The sequence below is a fragment of the Anolis carolinensis genome, chromosome 5, assembly GCF_035594765.1.
Source record: "Anolis carolinensis isolate JA03-04 chromosome 5, rAnoCar3.1.pri, whole genome shotgun sequence".
Taxonomy (NCBI): Eukaryota; Metazoa; Chordata; class Lepidosauria; order Squamata; family Dactyloidae; genus Anolis; species Anolis carolinensis.
Window position 1 is genome coordinate 149,552,095 of NC_085845.1, and position 18,109 is coordinate 149,570,203.

The 18,109-nt window shown below is 38.2% G+C and overlaps 1 protein-coding gene across 3 annotated transcripts in view; it reads left to right on the forward strand.

Annotated features, from left to right (window-relative positions):
- Window positions 1-18,109, forward strand: part of mon2 (MON2 homolog, regulator of endosome-to-Golgi trafficking) — a 79,020-nt gene that overhangs the window by 47,723 nt on the left and 13,188 nt on the right. For 2 of the 3 annotated variants that reach the window (XM_062982542.1, XM_008111085.3), the window contains 9 exons: window positions 253-546; window positions 1,704-1,902; window positions 3,024-3,652; window positions 4,706-4,849; window positions 5,336-5,353; window positions 5,635-5,763; window positions 14,094-14,284; window positions 16,519-16,579; window positions 17,214-17,337. In XM_062982542.1, coding sequence (XP_062838612.1) covers window positions 253-546; window positions 1,704-1,902; window positions 3,024-3,652; window positions 4,706-4,849; window positions 5,336-5,353; window positions 5,635-5,763; window positions 14,094-14,284; window positions 16,519-16,579; window positions 17,214-17,337 — 1,789 coding nt within the window. The remainder of the gene's footprint in view (window positions 1-252; window positions 547-1,703; window positions 1,903-3,023; window positions 3,653-4,705; window positions 4,850-5,335; window positions 5,354-5,634; window positions 5,764-14,093; window positions 14,285-16,518; window positions 16,580-17,213; window positions 17,338-18,109) is intronic. The other variant, XM_062982543.1, reaches the window with a different exon arrangement.

Below are 18,109 nucleotides of genomic sequence, written 5' to 3' on the forward strand. Positions count from 1 at the left end.
CCATTGGATTTCTATACTCAAGCAGAAATTCAAACCCTGGTCTCCAGAGCTGTCCAGTTCTCAAACAACTATACATAGTATCTCTCACTATATCAATACTTAGAGAAAATCATTTTCACAAAAAAATTATAATTTGTTTTCAAAAACAATACTTAAATACAGTCTGTCATAATTTTTACTTAGATTACTTCACTTGGATGCATTTTCTTTGTGTTGTGTAATAATTACAAAGAAATGTTTTTCATCTTGTAGTGGAATATTTCAGACTATTTCTTCCAAAGAGGTGAAATGATTGAAAAGGAATTGAACAAAGAGGAAGCAGTGCAACAGAAGCAAGCTGAAGAAAAGGGAATAACCCTGAACCGTCCTTTCCATCCAGCACCACCATTTGACTGCCTCTGGTTGTGTTTGTATGCCAAGCTGGGGGAGCTCTGCGTAGATCCTCGGCCAGCAGTTAGAAAGAGTGCTGGGCAAACCTTATTCTCCACAATTGGCGCTCATGGAACATTACTTCAGCATTCAACATGGCACACAGTTATATGGAAGGTAATGTACAACAAATGAAGGGGTTTTTTTGCTGCAACTATGTACACTGGACCCCCTGGTGGCACAGTGTGTTAAAGCGCTGAGCTGCTGAACTTGCAGACCAAAAGGTTGCAGGTTCGAATCCGGGGAGCGGAGTGAGTGCCCGCTGTTAGCCCCAGCTTCTGCCAAGCTAGGACTTCAAAAACATGCAAATGTGAGTAGATCAATAGGTACCGCTCTGGCGGGAAGGTAACGGCGCTCCATGCAGTCATGTCAGCCACTTGACCTTGAAGGTGTCTATGGACAACGCCGGCTCTTCGGCTTAGAAATGGAGATGAGAACCAACCCCCAGAGTCAGATACGACTGGACTTAACGTCAGGGGAAACCTTTACTTACCTTATTATTATCCTTGTTCTTCTTAAGTATGTTTGGTGTAGGAATTGAATGTACTTTTCTTTGAGCTGCATTTTCAAGTAAATGATTTCATTCACTAATCTTTAATATGATGCTTTTAAATCAAGAAATGTATCATAATATTCAGAGAATGTAGACTACCATAGATAACTTTTCTGATTCATAACGTTAAAGATGAGTGAATTAAATCCTAGGCTTTTACAGAAACTTTATGGGGAATGGATGCTTAAGCACGAGTACAGCAGAAGAATAGCACAGCATTCTCTTTTCTTTGGATAAAACCTGAGGTTATTCCTTGACTAAGCCATCAGTTTACCCTTATAGTCAGGACCTCTGTTTTGCTATTAAGAGCCTTCATCCAATATAAAATTAGATTAATGAAACCAGAAGGTGCCACTATTAGATAAAGTTTCTTATTTCGTATTCATGCATTTTATTTATAACAGTTTTTTTTTACACCTGTCTTACTTTCAAAGTAAAATTCTTAAAGCAAATTTGCATTATTTTGAGTCCCCTCAGGGAGATAGGGTGGGATATAAATAAAGATTATTATTGTTGTTGCTGTTGATGTTGATGTTGCGACACTTACTCTCCGTTAATGGCAGTTAAATTGAAGGCTCATGGTGACTTTGAATAAATTGAAATCTTCCACATTCTTTATCTGAGAAAGCAAAACTTATTCATCAATGTGTCAATTTTTATGTCTATGTTTCAACTACTAGACATGACTAGAATACCAAGTTCTGATATTTGTATACTGTAGGTTCTCTTTCATTTGCTGGATCGAGTGCGAGAGTCTTCTACAACAGCTGATAAAGAAAAGATTGAGTCTGGTGGTGGTAATATCCTCATCCACCACTCAAGAGATACAGCAGAGAAACAGTGGGCTGAGACATGGGTCTTAACGTTGGCTGGAGTGGCTAGAATATTCAACACAAGGAGATATTTGTTGCAGTCCTTAGGTATAATGGATTATTATGTTTAAGAAGGCCATTTGAGATTTGTACTGATAAAAACTGGTCATAGAGTTTTCTGTTGCATGTCTCTTAAAAAATAACTGGTAAAGATGGAAATTTTGAGTATGTAAAACCTAGCTATCACAGTGAATGTATGTTGAATTGTGCTGCCCAACCCCAAAAAAAAATGGTGTCTTGGTTTTTAGGCCTGTTCCTGGCTTTATTTGGTGTGCAGATTCAGAAAATTGTATTGGATAGATTGCATCAGCTCTTATTTTATTGGATATAATCATCCTAGTTTTCTATGGGCAAGCAGATGACATGGCATTTGTACTTTATGTCAAAAACTAGAGCTGATGGGGGAAACTGATAATATATGGGGAAAATATATTCTGAAACAGGTCTAACATTTGAAGCACTAAAATGTGTTTGCCAGTGTTACTCTTTTTGCATCAGTCAACTGATGTAGGGTAATACAAAACAAGCTATGAGGGGCATAATAATTAGGACTTTTCCTAGATACTCACGTATAAGTCTAGAAATTTTATTTAAAAGCGAATCCAAAAATAATAGGCTGATTTGTCCACAGGTCAATGTACTTCACTTTTATCTCTTGTCAGAAAGGAATCATCTCCTTCTCTGAGTAGAGTGGCAAAGGACAAGAGCTTGTCTTGATAGAATTTAAAAGAAACACAGTCCCCCTTTACTCTTTCTGCTGTGATGTCACTTTTGGCCTTTTTCAATGTCTGGGCAAGGAAATGACAGTGATGGCTGGGAGAAGCAAGACCCCAAAGTGGCATCGGTTCTTTCCTCTCTGCATAAAATAACCATCAAATATCAGTGGGTCATATAGAAAATACATAATTTTGTCCCCAAAACCCACCCTTGACTTACACAGGAAGTTGACTTATACATGAATGTATATAGTATTTATTTTTATGCTTTAACCAATAACACAGTGAATTAATTTCCAAAAAGTGTTGTAAATTTGATGTGGTCACAATCATGGTGATGATGGCAATAGTGATAATGATTCTACTTGTTTAATGTTCTTTTAAAATACACATGAACACATATGGAATGCTAATGGAACTAATCTCTTGCTTATCTTTCTTTTACTCCAATAGGAGATTTTTCTCAAGCTTGGGATGTTCTTCTTGATCACATTCAGTCAGCTGCACTCAGCAAAAACAATGAAGTTTCTCTGGCTGCTTTGAAGAGTTTTCAGGAAATCTTGCAAATTGTGTCTCCTGTTAGAGAAATGGAAAAACCTGACACACCACCTGCTATTAATGTACCTGTGCCTGTCCTCATAGGAACAGTGACTGCCACTGGTCTTGGAAGATCTTTTATGAGAACTGATTCTATAGGAGAAAGGATTGGAAGGTATAATGCAACTGAGCCTCCTGCAGTGACAGATGAAATAGAAGACTTGGATCTCTGGTGGGCTGCCTGGAACAGCTGGTTTAGGATTGGCTCAGAGAGTACAAAGCCTCCGGTTTCCTGTGATAAAATGACCTTTATTCCCAGCCAGCCTTTTCTTACAGCTTTAATACAGATTTTTCCAGCCCTTTATCAGCACATCAAAACAGGCTTCAGCATGGACGATCTCCAAAAACTGGGTGTCATTCTACATGGTGCTATCTCTGTTCCAATCAGTTCGGATGCGTCCCCTTTCATCCTGCCATCATATACAGAGGCAGTTCTGACAAGTTTGCAAGAAGCAGTTCTTACAGCTTTAGATGTTTTACAAAAGGTAACATTGTAGTTTTTAAATACTGTACTTTCTGAAAGGTACTCAATGAACATCTTTTGTACTGTCCTTTATAATATTAATAAGTTAAATATTTATTATTGATTGATTGATTGACACAATTAGCTGAAAGAATAATTTGATATGATCTCTTGTTGAAAGAGGACCAGCTTCAAGTCTCCCTTTTCTATGGCATTTCAGTTAGATGAAAATCATTAAGTTTCTTCAAGTTTATAGAATATTGCATTCAAGAACAGTGTGGTTTTATTTGAAACAAAATGCTAATGCTGATGGAGCCATTATAGTGGGAATCAACTATTATAGTAGGAATCACAGTATTAACAAATACCCTAAATTGCTCCACAGATTGTGAAAGGTGGACTTCATGAAGCTGCCAGAAAGTGCTCACAGAAGTAGACCTCAAAGTCCCCCAATGTGTGACCTTATAATAAATGAACATCCAACTGCCCTCTTTATAAGAAAGAAGTGGCATATAATTCACTGATTCGTGCTTGCCACTGCCAGCTTCATGACACATCTATCTTATTTCTTTAACAAGGTAGCTGGCTATTAATTTGATTGCTTACTGTAGAAATATGTGACCCCTTTTTACCTTAAAATTATGCAAGTTCCTAAATGGGTAATGCCACTTCTCAATGTCATGTCACTGTTCAACATACCAGATTGTTTCACAGTACATGCTATGTGTGCATTAGTACTGCTTGCTATGCCTTTCTTCGTGTTTCAGAAAATTACTGCTCAGACCATTTCACTAAAACACTTTATGCTTTTAGTGTCCTTAGAGAGATGAAGAGAGAAACAGGTTTAAAAATAAACAAAGGTTTCACAAGGATGAACTGTCAGGAATTCATTCCTTTATTTATTTTACATATGTTTTCAGTGATTGAAAAGTATGTGATTTTTTAAGAAAAACAAAATTCATATTTGGTTGCTAAAATTCCTTTATTTCTTAATGTTTTGCTTTTTAAAAACAAAAATAAATTTAATTTCTGCTGGTTAAAATTTCTGTAAATATATTTTAAATGTTTTTTCTAGGCCATTTGTGTAGGTTCGGAAAGCATGCAGATAATGTATCCTGCCATCTTTGATCAGTTGTTAGCATTTGTTGAATTTTCTTGTAAACCACCACAATATGGACAACTAGAAACTAAGAACATTGCAAATGCAAAATACAATCAGGTGAGATATTATAACTGTTTTTTAAAAAGTACACTGGCTCCCAAATATAGCTTTGCATGAGTTATTTAAATACCACTTTTCTTTTTAACTTTGACAGTATTTTTGTGATCAATGGAATGAAATGATTTGATATGAATTCCTAATTCTTTCTTTTTTTCCCTCGCGACTTCATACTTCAGTACTTTCATTCTAGTATTTTAAAAAATGTATTTGTGATACTGTCTGAAAAATAAAGATACATTAGTCTAACAAAGTTGCCTTAATCAACTTACACTTCTTTTTGCACATTAGGAAATCTCAAGTTTGGCTTTCTTTTCATTCTGTTAATGCAAATGAAACATGCTAGCATTGCTTTGAATGTGTTTGCAATACTAACCATACTCAAACAGGAGGTTGAGTCATTAGAATTTTGATAGGCAATATATATTCATATGTATTAATTTTTCCTTATTCTGTTTATTATGCAACACAATGGAATCTCAATAGATACAACTGTTTGCACCGGTGAGTTAACATTCCTTACAGATTGTGCTTAGTGTTCTTGCTGCAAAAATTGCAACATTTTCCCTTGCTTAATCTACCTTCACACAATCACCCACTCCTGTTTAAAATATTACATTATATGATGGGGTATGGTCGTTTCTTTTCATGGATCAAATATTTTTGTTATTGTGGAATTTTTTGAAAATTTTGCATGCCACTTAAATAGGTTCATTACAGGATTGCTTTTCTTTCGCACAGTGTGCTTTTTTACAGGCAGTAATACTCTTCTGTTGTTTTTCTAGGCGGAATGGGTAGCATTGAATTATGTGCCATTTGCTGAAAGATCCTTAGAAGTTGTTGTAGACCTGTACCAAAAAACAGCTTGCCACAAAGCTGTTGTAAATGAGAGGGTCCTTCAAAATATTATCAAGGTAAATATTTTTATAGATTTTAAGATGAACCTTTAAATTGAATTGTAGTAACATCTACTAAGTTTGAGAGTATGCATTGTTGATTTTTCTGCAATATTAACAGTTAATCTCCTTTTATCCTAGCCTTTAGCCTTTATTGAAGTGGCCTTTAGCTTCTTCTCTTCTCTCTCCTCCCTCCTTTTTTTCAGAAAGTATTTTTAAAAGATTATTGTTATTAATAATTATAAGAACTCTAGCAAACAGCAAGGCCTCATTCTCAGAAAACTACCTACCTACCTAAATTTACCACCAATACTGATTTTTTCCTGCGCAATCTCATCACAAGTACTCTCTTGCTGTTTTATTATATTTCTCTCTCTGCTCTCTGCCTTCTTAATTTCATTTAATAATAAGTTGGCTGTTGCTGCCGAATAATAATAAAACTATTGGGCTTCTGTGGAAGCTTTGCCAAGCCAACAGAACCCATCATCTCCCTCTAACTCCATCAGGACATAAAAGATTATTGTTATTGTACTATTCATAATAATATAATACAACTTTATTTGTATCCCGCCCCCTCTCCCAAAAGGGACTTATAAGAATTATACCAGCAAAACACCACCAACCCAAGTTCTACCAGCCTTCCTCTAACAATCCTATTTTTGCAATTTATCTGCCTTCATAATTTCATTTAATAATAATAATCATAAAACTATTGGGCTTCTGTGGAAGCTTTGCCAACAGATCCCATCGTTTCTCTCTCCTCTAACTCCAACTTCCTCCACCAGTATGTACAAATTGGGGAGAAAGCCATGTTAATATTTTTCTTGTGAAATTGCTGTTATCTCTGACTGAATCAAGTTTGTTGTGTGATGGTATATAATGAAAAATTGTTGTGTTGCATTCAGAATGTACTGTTCAAGTTTATCTTATTTGTTTTATTTGTGAGCTTGTTTGCATATCTGTTATAGCAATGGTTCTCAAAATGAGGGGTTGGTCTCCTAAAAGAAAAAGACAGGTTAAGCCACATCTTTTTCTCCATAATACAGAATGCAACAGCTACCCTGTTTCCCCAAAAATAAGACATCCCCTGAAAATAAGACCTAGTAGAGGTTTTGCTGAATTGCTAAATATAAGGCCTCCCTCGAAAGTAATACCTAAGAAAGTTTGTTTGGAAGCATGCCCACTAAACAGAACACCAGAGCATGCAGTATCGGTAAATGTACGTACCATAGATTGGTGTACATGGAAATAATGGTAGTAACAAGAAATTCTTGATAGGATTCATAGTTTGTCTGGCTATGCTGGTTTGTGATGACAACTACTGTAGAGTATACAATAATGTTCATTTTTTGTTCAACAATAAATGTGAATTCTTCTTCATGGAAAAATAAGGCATCCCCTGAAAATAAGACCTAGAACATCTTTGGGAGCAAAAATTAATATAAGACACTGTCTTATTTTCGGGGAAACACAGTATGTTATAGTGTACCAGCAAATTACAAGAATTTTAAAGAATAGCTGACTAATTTATTAAGATACCTTAATTCTTTTTACTTTTTTTCACAAGGCAAGATTTTGGGGTGACCTAAAGGTTGTCTCATATTCTGTGAATCTGATACATTAACTGTGTGTTTCCTCAGCATCTTCCTTTGAGCACCATTATATTTAGGGGTGGAGGTGTTATGACAAACATCCAGTGAGATGATAAACAAACACTGGGGAGCGGTAATTGACTGTGGCTTCTGGATATTTGACCTTTGAGTATTTGGAGACATGGATCATCCTTCCAAACAAGGGAATCGATAAACAATTGCTAGCTTGTCTGTCTCTTAGTGAGAATCAACTTGAAGAACAATGTTTAAAGATCTCAGATATGCAGATTACCGTATATACCGTATTTTTCGCTTTATAAGACACACCAGATGATAAGACGCACCTAGTTTTCAGAGGAGGAAAATGGGGAAAAATAATAACTATACGTGAGTTTGTGAATAAGAATAAGAATGTCAACAACAGAAGTGAGCAGCAGCAAGGGCCTTGCCTACCTCCACGCTCTGCTCGTCCATGGCTCCAGCCCGGACCTGCTCGGCTCTCTCCGCCTCTCTGAGGGAGGCAAACACACGCCCCGGTGAGCCCATGGAGCCCCTTCTCAAGGCCCACCGAGCCCCCGCCGCCGTCCCCACGCAGACACGCCCCCCATATTTCCCCTCAGCGGGAGGAAAACGGCGCTTCCCGGCGGCTCGTCCGGCGGACAGAGGGCAGGAACGACCGAGGAGAAAAACTGAGGTAACCCCTGCCTGGCACTCACTGCGCATGCGCCGCCGCCGCTGCCTCCCCTCCAGCCGCCGGAGGAGCCGCCGGGAAGCACCGTTTTCCTCCCGCTGAGGGGAAATATGGGGGGCGCGTCTGCGTGGGGACGGCGGCGGGGGCTCGGTGGGCCTTGAGAAGGGCCTCCATGGGCTCACCGGGGCGTGTGTTTGCCTCCCTCAGAGAGGCGGGCGGCGGCTGAGGGGAAGAGAGGCGGAGAGTTTATAGAGACCTCTCTATAAACTACAACTCCCACTATGGTGAGTCAGTCCCCTCAAACTCCTGCAGTAGGTTGAGTTAGTCATGTTTGGTCCACGTCCATTATCAGTAGAGGTCACCGTTTCCTTGGTGGTGGGTGAACTACAACTACCCACGTGAGGTCATATTGCGTTTATAAGACGCACTGACTTTTTCCCTCTATTTTGGGGGGGGTGCGTCTTATAAAGCGAAAAATACGGTACTTAAATATAAGCCAAGTTTTTCGGCCCTTTTGGGGGGCTGAACCCCCCCGCCCCCCCTATATTCGAATGAAGGTATAAGCCAGGACGGGCGACTGAGGGGAAAAGGCTCTGAGGCCGGCTGGCGTTTGGCTCCATGGAGTGGGCTGGTGGAGGAGGAGGAGTGGTGGTAACAGTGGCGGCGGCAGAGGAGCCTGGAAGCGAGGCTATTGCTGCCGTCACAGCCTCCTGCCTGGTCCTGTCATTTCCTGGGCTATGGTGTTGAGGAAAGAGCAGTGCTGCTAGACTCAAAGGGGTGATTTGATTGTGCTTTTGCTGCATGAAGGCAGAAGGGGGTTGGACTAAATGGTCATTAAAGGCCTCTTTCAACTTTAGGATTCTATGAAAGGAGTCTTAGTCAAGCACAAGCCAACATTGTGATGCTGCAGACGAAAAGGCCAATGCCATTCTAGGCTGTGTCAATAGGAGAAGCCTGAGAGAACATGAAAGGGAACTGATATGACACTTTATCTCGGCTGTTTTTTTAATTGCTTTTAATGCTAATTATTTAACACAACTATTTATTTTAACATATTGTACAATGTTTAGTATTGTCTTTTGTTTAAAATGTTTATGGGTTTTTGTTTATATAGGCATTGAATGTTTGCCTGTTACTATGTTGGAAGGCACCCTGCGTCCCCATGGGGAGATAGGGCAGGTTACAAATAATCTATATATATAAAAGAGTGATGGCATCAGGGCAGTGGACAAAACAACAAAACTACAGGCCCCCCAACCTCGAAATTTGACAACACAACCCATCATCCACGCCTCTAGGTTGATACAACAAAAAGAAAAGAAAAATAAAGTCCTAATTAGAGGGAGAGCAATAATTGTTTTTATCCAATTGCTGCCAGTTTAGAGGGCTAATCTCTGCCCACTTCGTTGCCTAGCAACCAAGGGACAGCCAGGTTTCAGTTAGGGGACAGGCAAATTTAGGCCTCACTTAGGCTTCTTCCACAGATTATCTAATTTGCACTGGATTATATGGCAGTGTAGACTCAAGGTCCTTCCACACAGCTATATAACCCATTTATAATCTTATATTATCTGCTTTGCACTGGATTATCTTGACTCCACACTGCCATATAATCCACTTCAGTGTGCATTTTATACAGCTGAGAAGAAGGGGCCTCAGATAATCCAGTTCTAAGCAGATAATATAAGATTAGAAATATACAGTAGACTCTCACTTATCCAACATAAACAGGCTGGCAGGATAAGTAAATATATTTGATAATAAGAAGGGATTCAGGAAAAGCTGATTAAACATCAAATTAGGTAATCGTTATACAAATTAAGCACCAAAACATCATATTATACAACAGTAATTACTGTATTTATGAATTTAGCACCAAAATATCACGATATATTGAAAACATTGACTACAAAAATGCGTTGGATAATCCAGAACGTTGGATAAGCGAGTGTTGGATAAGTGAGACTCTACTGTAATTACTACATAGCATTACTGCGCATGGAACTACCTTTTCTGTCAAATTTGTTGTCTAACATGATGTTTTGGTGTTTCATTTGTAAAATCATAACCTAATTTGATATTTAATAGGCTTTTCCTTAACGCCTCCTTATTATCCAACATATTCGGTTATCCAACATTTTGCCAGCCCACTTATGTTGGATAAGTGAGACTCTACTGTACTGTATTTACAAATTTACCAGTAAAGTATCACAATGAATTTGAAACACTGACTACAAAAACATTGATTATGAAAAGGCAGACTGTTGGATAATCCAGAACATTGTATAAGCGAATGTTGGATAAGTGAGATTCTACTTTGATATGAAATAATTTCTAGGATAGAATAATGCAGAACAATATAATCTCTAAAACCAGGACAGTAATAAAGAAATAAAGAAATAAAGAAAGTAAATAAAGCAGGGAAATTGGAAATTCCACAAAGGAAACAATCAGGGCTAGCTAACACCTCCCAAGAAAGGATTCTTCCAGAAAGGAAGCTGAGAAGGCAGTGAAGCACTATGTATTACCAAAGTCATTATTATTACTATCATTACTATCCTTACTATTATTATTATTATTATTATTATTATTATTATTATTATTATTGTGTTGCGGTCAACCGTGAAAATGAATACAATCTGGCTCCAAGTATTCAAAAACACTAAAATCAGAATATAAAAAAATTAATGTGGTATAATAAAACAAAACAATACAATCTCTAAAATCAGAACACTAAATAAAGAACAACACTCTGAAAATAGGGGAATTCCACACAGAAAACAATCAGGGCCAGCTAACACCTCCCAACAAAGGACTCCCATCATCAAAGTCTGGCCAATCCTCTGTTCTCTCAGGGCCACAGACAGTAGAAGCATATAAAATATCGCAAACAACACCACTCTGAAAACAAGGGAATTCCAGACAGGAAACAATCAGGGCCAGCTAACACCTCCCAACAAACAAATCACTCAGGGAGGAAACAGCTAGGCTTTAAATCTGCAAGGCCATTACATCCTAATCATTTTTCCTAATTGCAGCATTCATACTTGCCTCCAACAGACAAAAAAAAAAACAATCAGAAATATTGTATATTCACAACCTTTAGGAAATAATATCCCCTGATGGCACAGCATGTTAAAGCGCTGAGCTGCTGAACTTCTGGACCGAAAGGCCGCAGGTTTGAATTGGGGGAACTGACAGAGCCCCCACTGTTAGCCCCAGCTTCTGCCAACCCAGAAGTTCAAAAACATGTAATTGTGAGTGCATCTATAGGTACTGCTCCGGTGGGAAGGTAACGCCGCTCCATGCAGTCATCCCACATGACCTTGGAGGAGTCTACGGACAACGACGGCTCTTCGGCTTAGAAATGGAGATGAGCACCAACCCCCAGAGTCAGACATGACTGGGCTTAATGTCAGAGGAAAACGTTTACCCTTTACCTTAACTACCACCAATTCCTCAATACTTTATTTCCCATACCACCAGACTTCGCCACAGCAACGCGTGGCCGGGCACAGCTAGTAATAATAATAATAATAATAATAATAATAATAATAATAATAATAATAATAATGATGATGTTATTGTTGATTCCATATTGTTTTTGTTGACTCTCCTTTTCCACTTACAGAGCTAGTTTACTGTTTTGCTTTTCAATATAGTAAATATTCAAAAACATTTAACCTACTGATGCCTCAATTAATGTAAATTTATTGGTATCTATTTCCATTTTTGAAATTTACCAGTAGTTACCCTCGGCTCATACTTGAGTCAATAAGTTTTCCCAGTTTTTGTGGTAAAATAAAGTGCTTTGGCTTATATTTAAGTTGGCTTATACTCGAGTATATATGGTAAATGAAATGGTTCATGTTGATCAGCATGTACATTCAATTTAAAGAGGTGGCTATAAAACAATAATATGCAAAGGGTTCTTATTGCAACTGAGAGAACAAAATTGGTAGCATAAGCTTGTGCATGCCAAGTCTATTAAAGCATCTTTGGATTATAATTTCCTAAGTCCCATAGCTATTGTAACAAGGAGCTGAACATTCTAAAATTTGTATTCCATTAAAACAGGCTAGCACAACATACAGCCCACGAGCCAGATGCAGACTGCAGAGACATTCCTTGCAGTCTAGGGACAGGGCTGGGCTTTCCCTTCGCTGCCCAGCCCTTCACAAAAGAGAAGCTCTAGCCTCTCCCCCAGCCTTGTGCCATTTCCCTGGGAAGGCTGGGAAGGTGCGGGACTCCCTCTTCAGTGCTCATCTCCTCCCTAGTCTTGCCTGTGGGCTGTTGCTCATGAAAAAGGCATGCCATGAGACCGGCACAAGGCTGGGGTCAAGCACCGAGATGGAAGCCACGTCCCTTCCCAGCCTCCCACCATTCCAGGGTGACACGAGGCTGAGGAGGGGCCTAAGCTTGCCAGGCAGGTATGGCAAGGGATGGGTGCTGATCACCAAAAGAGAATCTTTGGATCATCCCTATCTTTGAGGCTTGGGAAGGAGTGGGGCTACCACTTCAGCAGGGAGGGAGGAAGGAGGGAGGGATATGGGGTGGCCCATCGAAGGTTTTGGGGGTTAATATTAGCCCTTTGAATTAGCAGAATTCAAAACGATCTTAACAGACTAGAGAGATGGGCCGAAACTAATAAAATGAAGTTCAACAGGGATAAATGCAAGATACTTCACTTCGGCAGAAAAAAATGGAATGCAAAAATACAGAATGGGGGACGCCTGGCTAGACAGCAGTAAATGTGAAAAAGATCTTGGAGTCCTTGTGGACAACAAGTTAAACATGAGCCAGCAATGTGATGCAGCTGCTAAGAAAGCCAACGGGATTCTGGCCTGCATCAATAGGGGTATAGCGTCTCGATCCAGGGAAGTCATGCTACCCCTCTATTCTGCCTTGGTCAGGCCATTCCTGAAATACTGTGTCCAATTCTGGGCACCGCAGTTGAAGGGAGATGTTGACAAACTGGAAAGCGTCCAGAGTTCGGCAACTAAAATGATCAAACGTCTGGAGAACAAGCCCTATGAGGAGCAGCTTAAAGAGCTGGGTATGTTTAGCCTGCAGAAGAGAAGGCTAAGAGGAGACATGATAACCATGTACAGATATGTGAGGAGAAGTCATAGGGAGGAGGGAGCAAGCTTGTTTTCTGCTGCCCTGCAGACTAAGACGCGGAACAAGGAGATTCCACCTGAACATCAGGAAGAACTTCCTCACTGTGAGAGCTGTTCGGCAGTGGAACTCTCTCCCCCGGACTGTGGTGGAGGCTCCTTCTTTGGAGGCTTTTAAACAGAGGCTGGATGGCCATCTGTCGGGGGTGCTTTGAATGCGATTTCCTGCTTCTTGGCAGGGGGTTGGACTGGATGGCCCATGAGGTCTCTTCCAACTCTGCTATTCTGTGATTCTATACAAGGGTCAAGTTATGCAGGCTTTCTCTAAAACAGGGGTCCTCAAATGTTTTAAACAGAGGGTTGTCTCACCGTCCTTCAGACTGTTGGGTGTCGGACTGCAGTTTGAAAAAAAATGAACAAATTCCTATGCACACTCCACATGTCTTCTTTGTAGTGCAAAAAAAAAAAAACCCCATGAAAGAACAATGTTAACCAACATAAACTTACCAATATTTCAATGGGACATGTGGACCTGCTTTTGACTGATGAGATAGTCAAGTTAATTAGAATTGTTGTGTGCTGTCAAGTCATTTCAGACTTAGGGCGACCCTAAGTCTAGAAAGTTTAGAGTGGGGGCCAGTTAAATGACCTTGGCTCACGAGCCTTAGTTTGGGGATCTGTGCTCTAAAACAATAACTTTTCCAAGTTCTAATACCCCCGTAATGATTACATTTAATGATGCAAAAACTTAATGGTGGTTTATGTTCCCAGGGATCACTTGTTCACTTTCAGTCATGTCCTTCCTCCAATTGTCTTTTTAAACTAACATTTGAGTAGGATTTAATTTTTTAAAATTACAAAGCAGTTCGGAGAACTTGGTAGCCTACCAATATTTTTCCTCCATATGATTCTCTCTGTTTGACTTACATAAGCAATTTATTTTTACAGACCTTGAGGATGCCGCTTAGTCTGAAATATGCTTGCCCTTCAGAAAGCACATGGAAACTGGCTGTTTCTTCTCTTCTAAAAGTTCTATCCATTGGGCTTCCTGTTGCAAGACAGCATGCTTCCTCTGGAAAATTTGATAGTATGTGGCCAGAGTTGGCCAACACTTTTGAAAACTTTTTATTTACAAAAAGGTAACGTTCAATTTATATTTTGGAGGAATACAAATAGAAATTTTAAAATGACACATTTAATTTTGTTATTTGTTGTCTGGCCTTATATTTGAATGCTTTTGCAGTATTCTACATATTTGTCCAGATAAAAAGATAAGATGTAAAGATAAAAAGCTTGTTAGATCACTAAGTCTTGATTTATTAATTCTTGTTTCATTCTCAAGATTTAGAAAGGAATTAGATGATTCCATGACTAGAAAAATACTATATAAACACAGAAGCAATTTTTTATAGTTAGTGGTGCTTCTTAGCTGAGACAACGTGATGTAGTGGTTTGAGTATTGGATTGCAACACTTGGAAGACCAGATTTGAATTCTTATTCAAATGTTGAAACTCACTTAGTGATCTTGAACTAATCACACTCCCTCAGCCTTGGAGAAAGGCAATGAGAAACCAACTCTGGATAAATATTTCCCAGAAATCTTTATGGTAGGGTCACAAGTCAAGAGTTGAATTGCAGCATGTAACAGCAAGAACAGAAGTCCTGTTGTTGCTGTTTGTAACAAAGAGAAACATTCAGGCTCATATCAGTGTACACAATACTGATGTCCCTTAGAAGGCTGGTGAATAATTGTATTGCTATCTCTTTAGTGCACTGGTGAATATATTATCAACAAATAAGGTTAGTTTAACACAATTATATTCCCCCATACAAAGGATCCTAATATTTTTGATAGCCCTAATGCGGTTTTAGTTTGAGTAGCATTATAAAGCATAAATACAAAAACAGTCTGATTTCTGGGCTTTGTTGTCTCATCATGGCATGAAGTCAAAAGTATGTTGAATCAGATTATTATTGAGCGTGTACTGACCATAAAAGTCAAATATTTCTCCCTATTTCTAACAAGCTTCTTTTTTTCTGAATATGGGCACTTGAAATTTACAGAACAATAATCTGTGACTGCTGTTGCAAACATACTTGGTATGCCCATTGAATACAAGAGTAGCAGAGTGTTTGTATAATGAAACTTCAACAAGCAGCATTTAAGTGGTAGCATTGCTTTTATATCTTTTAACCAATAATTCCAGTTTCTGCAGCCTCAGAAGTTTAATAAGTACTTTTAGAATAACAGATAGTTTACAATCCTTATCTTCTAAATTGTTATATGTTAGGGGAAACTCTGTACTTGAACTTTCAGAAAACATCCAAAGGCTCTCTGCAAATTTTGAACAGCTGAGTATTTGTGTCAAGAGGGAAAAGAAGCCCTTCATAATAATAGGCTATATCATTTGGCATGCAGAGATGTGTTGTATAAGTACAACAGGAATCTGCACTGGAAATAACTAGTTTAGTAGATCTGGAAGGGAGGGGACTAAGTTTAAAATGAAACAGGAAAGTATGAAAAGATATGTCAGTTATAAATAACATTGCTTAGTGTGTGTCTATTATCTATATGGTTCACTGTATGATCTGGACATTTCTGGAATCTAATTCCTATGTCTTATTTGTAAAATAAGTTATATTAACTACTTGTAAGGGCTATAAAAATATTTGGTAATCTAAAAGTGAATTATACACTGGAAATTTCAATATTAGGCCAAGGGGGTACTCTGTGCTCTTTTCAATATTACAGTAAGTCAGACTTCAAAACGAATTCCCTTTCAGTACATAGTTTGTTTGAGGTCTGAAACAACAGACACCTGTTCTTCCATTAAAATATTATATTCTATAATAAACCACAGTTTGCTTTTTTCTGAGAAACCACTAAGAAAATTGTCTTTTTATTTGGGATATCACAGTAAATGTGTTTGTTTTGCCATTTTGCTGCAGTTAAAATAGAGTTTACAAGTTGGCTTACCATAAACAAGCCAAATTTCAGTTAATTTTCAGAGTACCATGTTATATATATATATACATCCAACCAGGCCTGTAGCCAGGATTTGGGTTGGGGGGGGGGGGGCTGAGTCTGAGTGAGACAGGATCTACCCTAGCAAACCTTTTGTACCGTTATCCCAGTACCCCCATGCATATGGGATATATTGAGCATGGTGATCGAATCATGATATGAATAAGCGTAACAGTTTAAATAATAAATGTAAAGCCTTCTCGCAGACCACCCTGAGAATTTCGGGGGGGGGGGGGTGAAGCCCCTCAAGCCCCCCCAGCTACATGCCTGCATCCAACCATTGTGTCCCTCAGTGACTCCTCAAATTATCCTTTCTATGTTTATAATGAAGTTCTTCTTATTTTCAGTTCACCTCCAGATAATCTTTCTATCCAAGAGTTTCAAAGAAATGAAAGCATTGATGTTGAAGTAAGCATGCATTTCCTATCAAATATCTGCAAAGATCTGTTAACATAATGATCCATAATCATATCAGTTAATCAGAACATCATTTATTTATTTATTATGAATAGTATTCCCAAGTAATTCAACATTTATTGGTAAAGAATATACATAATCATTGTAACTATCAAGTATATGCATCAGTGCAGATTTAATAATGCATTGTATTCTGTGTACCCGGTTTGCATAACAGCCATTTTCAAACAGAGCAAAATCCCTAGATAATAGCTCACAAAAATTTTCATCAGAAAACTCTTAATCGGGCTTGATGAAGTCATTGGTGGAAAGTAGTCCGTACGTGAATGAAAACGCAGAAACAAATCTTCAACTTGAGCAGGCATTGACTTCTAGCTAAATGGGTCCTAAACAAATTGTTCCTATTCCTAAGTATAAGTATATAACCCATTTCCTTCTTTTAGATGGAGATATGTTAGCTCAAAACTTCATCTTTTGTAATTTATGTAATGCCTATAAACGTTTTTATTCTTTGATTCTGTAAACATGTTTACTGGCATTGGCCCCACAGTAACTTTAATTTTATAAATAAATATTATGGATATTTATGAATTTTCTGAATTCTATGCACACTTATCTATTTTAGGTGGTACAGCTCATCAGCACAGAAATACTTCCATATGCTAATTTTATTCCCAAGGAGTTTGTTGGTCAGATTATGACTATGCTCAATAGAGGCTCCATACATTCACAGTCTTCTTCATTTACAGGTATGTTAATTAAATGATAAAATGTAGTTAAGAAACACAGAGAGGTATTCCTCCTACAGTAAATGTTTGAGGATATTAAGTGCCAGGTATAGCAAATACATACCAGTAGTTAGGACATAAGCATTTGAAAATGTAATGTACATACATACCAGAAAGAAATCTAAATGACAAAACCTATGGGATGGGATGTCGGATCAAATTTTCTGAAGATAACTGTCAGTTGTTCAAGGAAAGTTAGCCATGCTTAAATCTCACTAAAATAATTAGGACAGGAGTTAATTATATCTAACTTAACTCATTGATTTCAGAAGCTCTGCTGTATGGCTAATTTCCTTTGGACTAGTGCAGAACTCCTGCCCATATTTTAAAACAATTCTCTTGTACAGCTGGAAAGTGTGTAATACTTTAAAAATAATGACCAGTATTCTCTATCAGCTACTTTGTTAAGCATACACAACAGTTATGTAGATGTACTCATCCGTAACTGTTCTCTATTTACAAATAGTCATGAATGTGACACTATTGCTGCTATCATAATCCCAAAACAGCCAGGCTGCATGATGACCAGGAGCTCCACTCTGCTAGCAATAGAAACATGGGCAAATTGTTTCTGTCAGTTTTGGGGGGAAGTGAGGCCAAGAAAGATTCATATAGTTAACTTACATATTTCTGATGAAATATTGGCCATTTTTCCTAATTAAATATATCTCTGCTGCACTATCTTTGAGAAACTTTGTTTTTGTAATCATTACCCTTCCTTGAATACTTGGCT